At 64.0% G+C, this 417-nt stretch overlaps 1 protein-coding gene across 1 annotated transcript in view; it reads right to left on the reverse strand.

Annotated features, from left to right (window-relative positions):
• MAP4K2 (mitogen-activated protein kinase kinase kinase kinase 2) overlaps positions 1–417 on the reverse strand; it is a 15,798-nt gene that overhangs the window by 12,745 nt on the left and 2,636 nt on the right. Inside the window, exons 6-7 of the mRNA XM_010838099.1 lie at positions 216–404; positions 79–141 (exon numbers count right to left, since the gene is read on the reverse strand). Coding sequence (XP_010836401.1) covers positions 79–141; positions 216–404 — 252 coding nt within the window. The remainder of the gene's footprint in view (positions 1–78; positions 142–215; positions 405–417) is intronic.

Consider the following 417-nt stretch of genomic DNA (forward strand, 5'->3'; position numbering starts at 1 on the left):
GGGGAACCGGCAGATGGCTCCTCCACCCTCATCGGGCTGGACTGAAAGGGGGGCCCCAGCAGGCGATGTGGCCCTTACCAGCGAGTCTTGTCTCTCAGCTTTGGCGGCTGGAAGCTGCTCTTCGACATAAGCATTAAGGCCCTGTGGAGACCACAGGTCAGAGGTCAAGGGTTACAGGGTTCTTGGCCCAGGCCAGGGGCAAGTGTTCTGCTGACCTCATGGGATGCAGGTGGAAGAGAGGCGGCTGCAGCTCGCCCAGCTCGATGGCAGTGATGCCCAGGGCCCAGACGTCACACAGCTCATTGTAGCCACCTTTGCGCTCCACGGCGGCCACCTCTGGGGCCATCCTGCAGGCAAGGTCACACATGAGATGGCCAGGGGGCTCCACCCCCCGCCCCCACCCCCTCAGCCAGGAGG

This window comes from Bison bison, unplaced genomic scaffold (assembly GCF_000754665.1).
Source record: "Bison bison bison isolate TAMUID 2011002044 unplaced genomic scaffold, Bison_UMD1.0 scf7180017864089, whole genome shotgun sequence".
Taxonomy (NCBI): domain Eukaryota; kingdom Metazoa; phylum Chordata; class Mammalia; order Artiodactyla; family Bovidae; genus Bison; species Bison bison.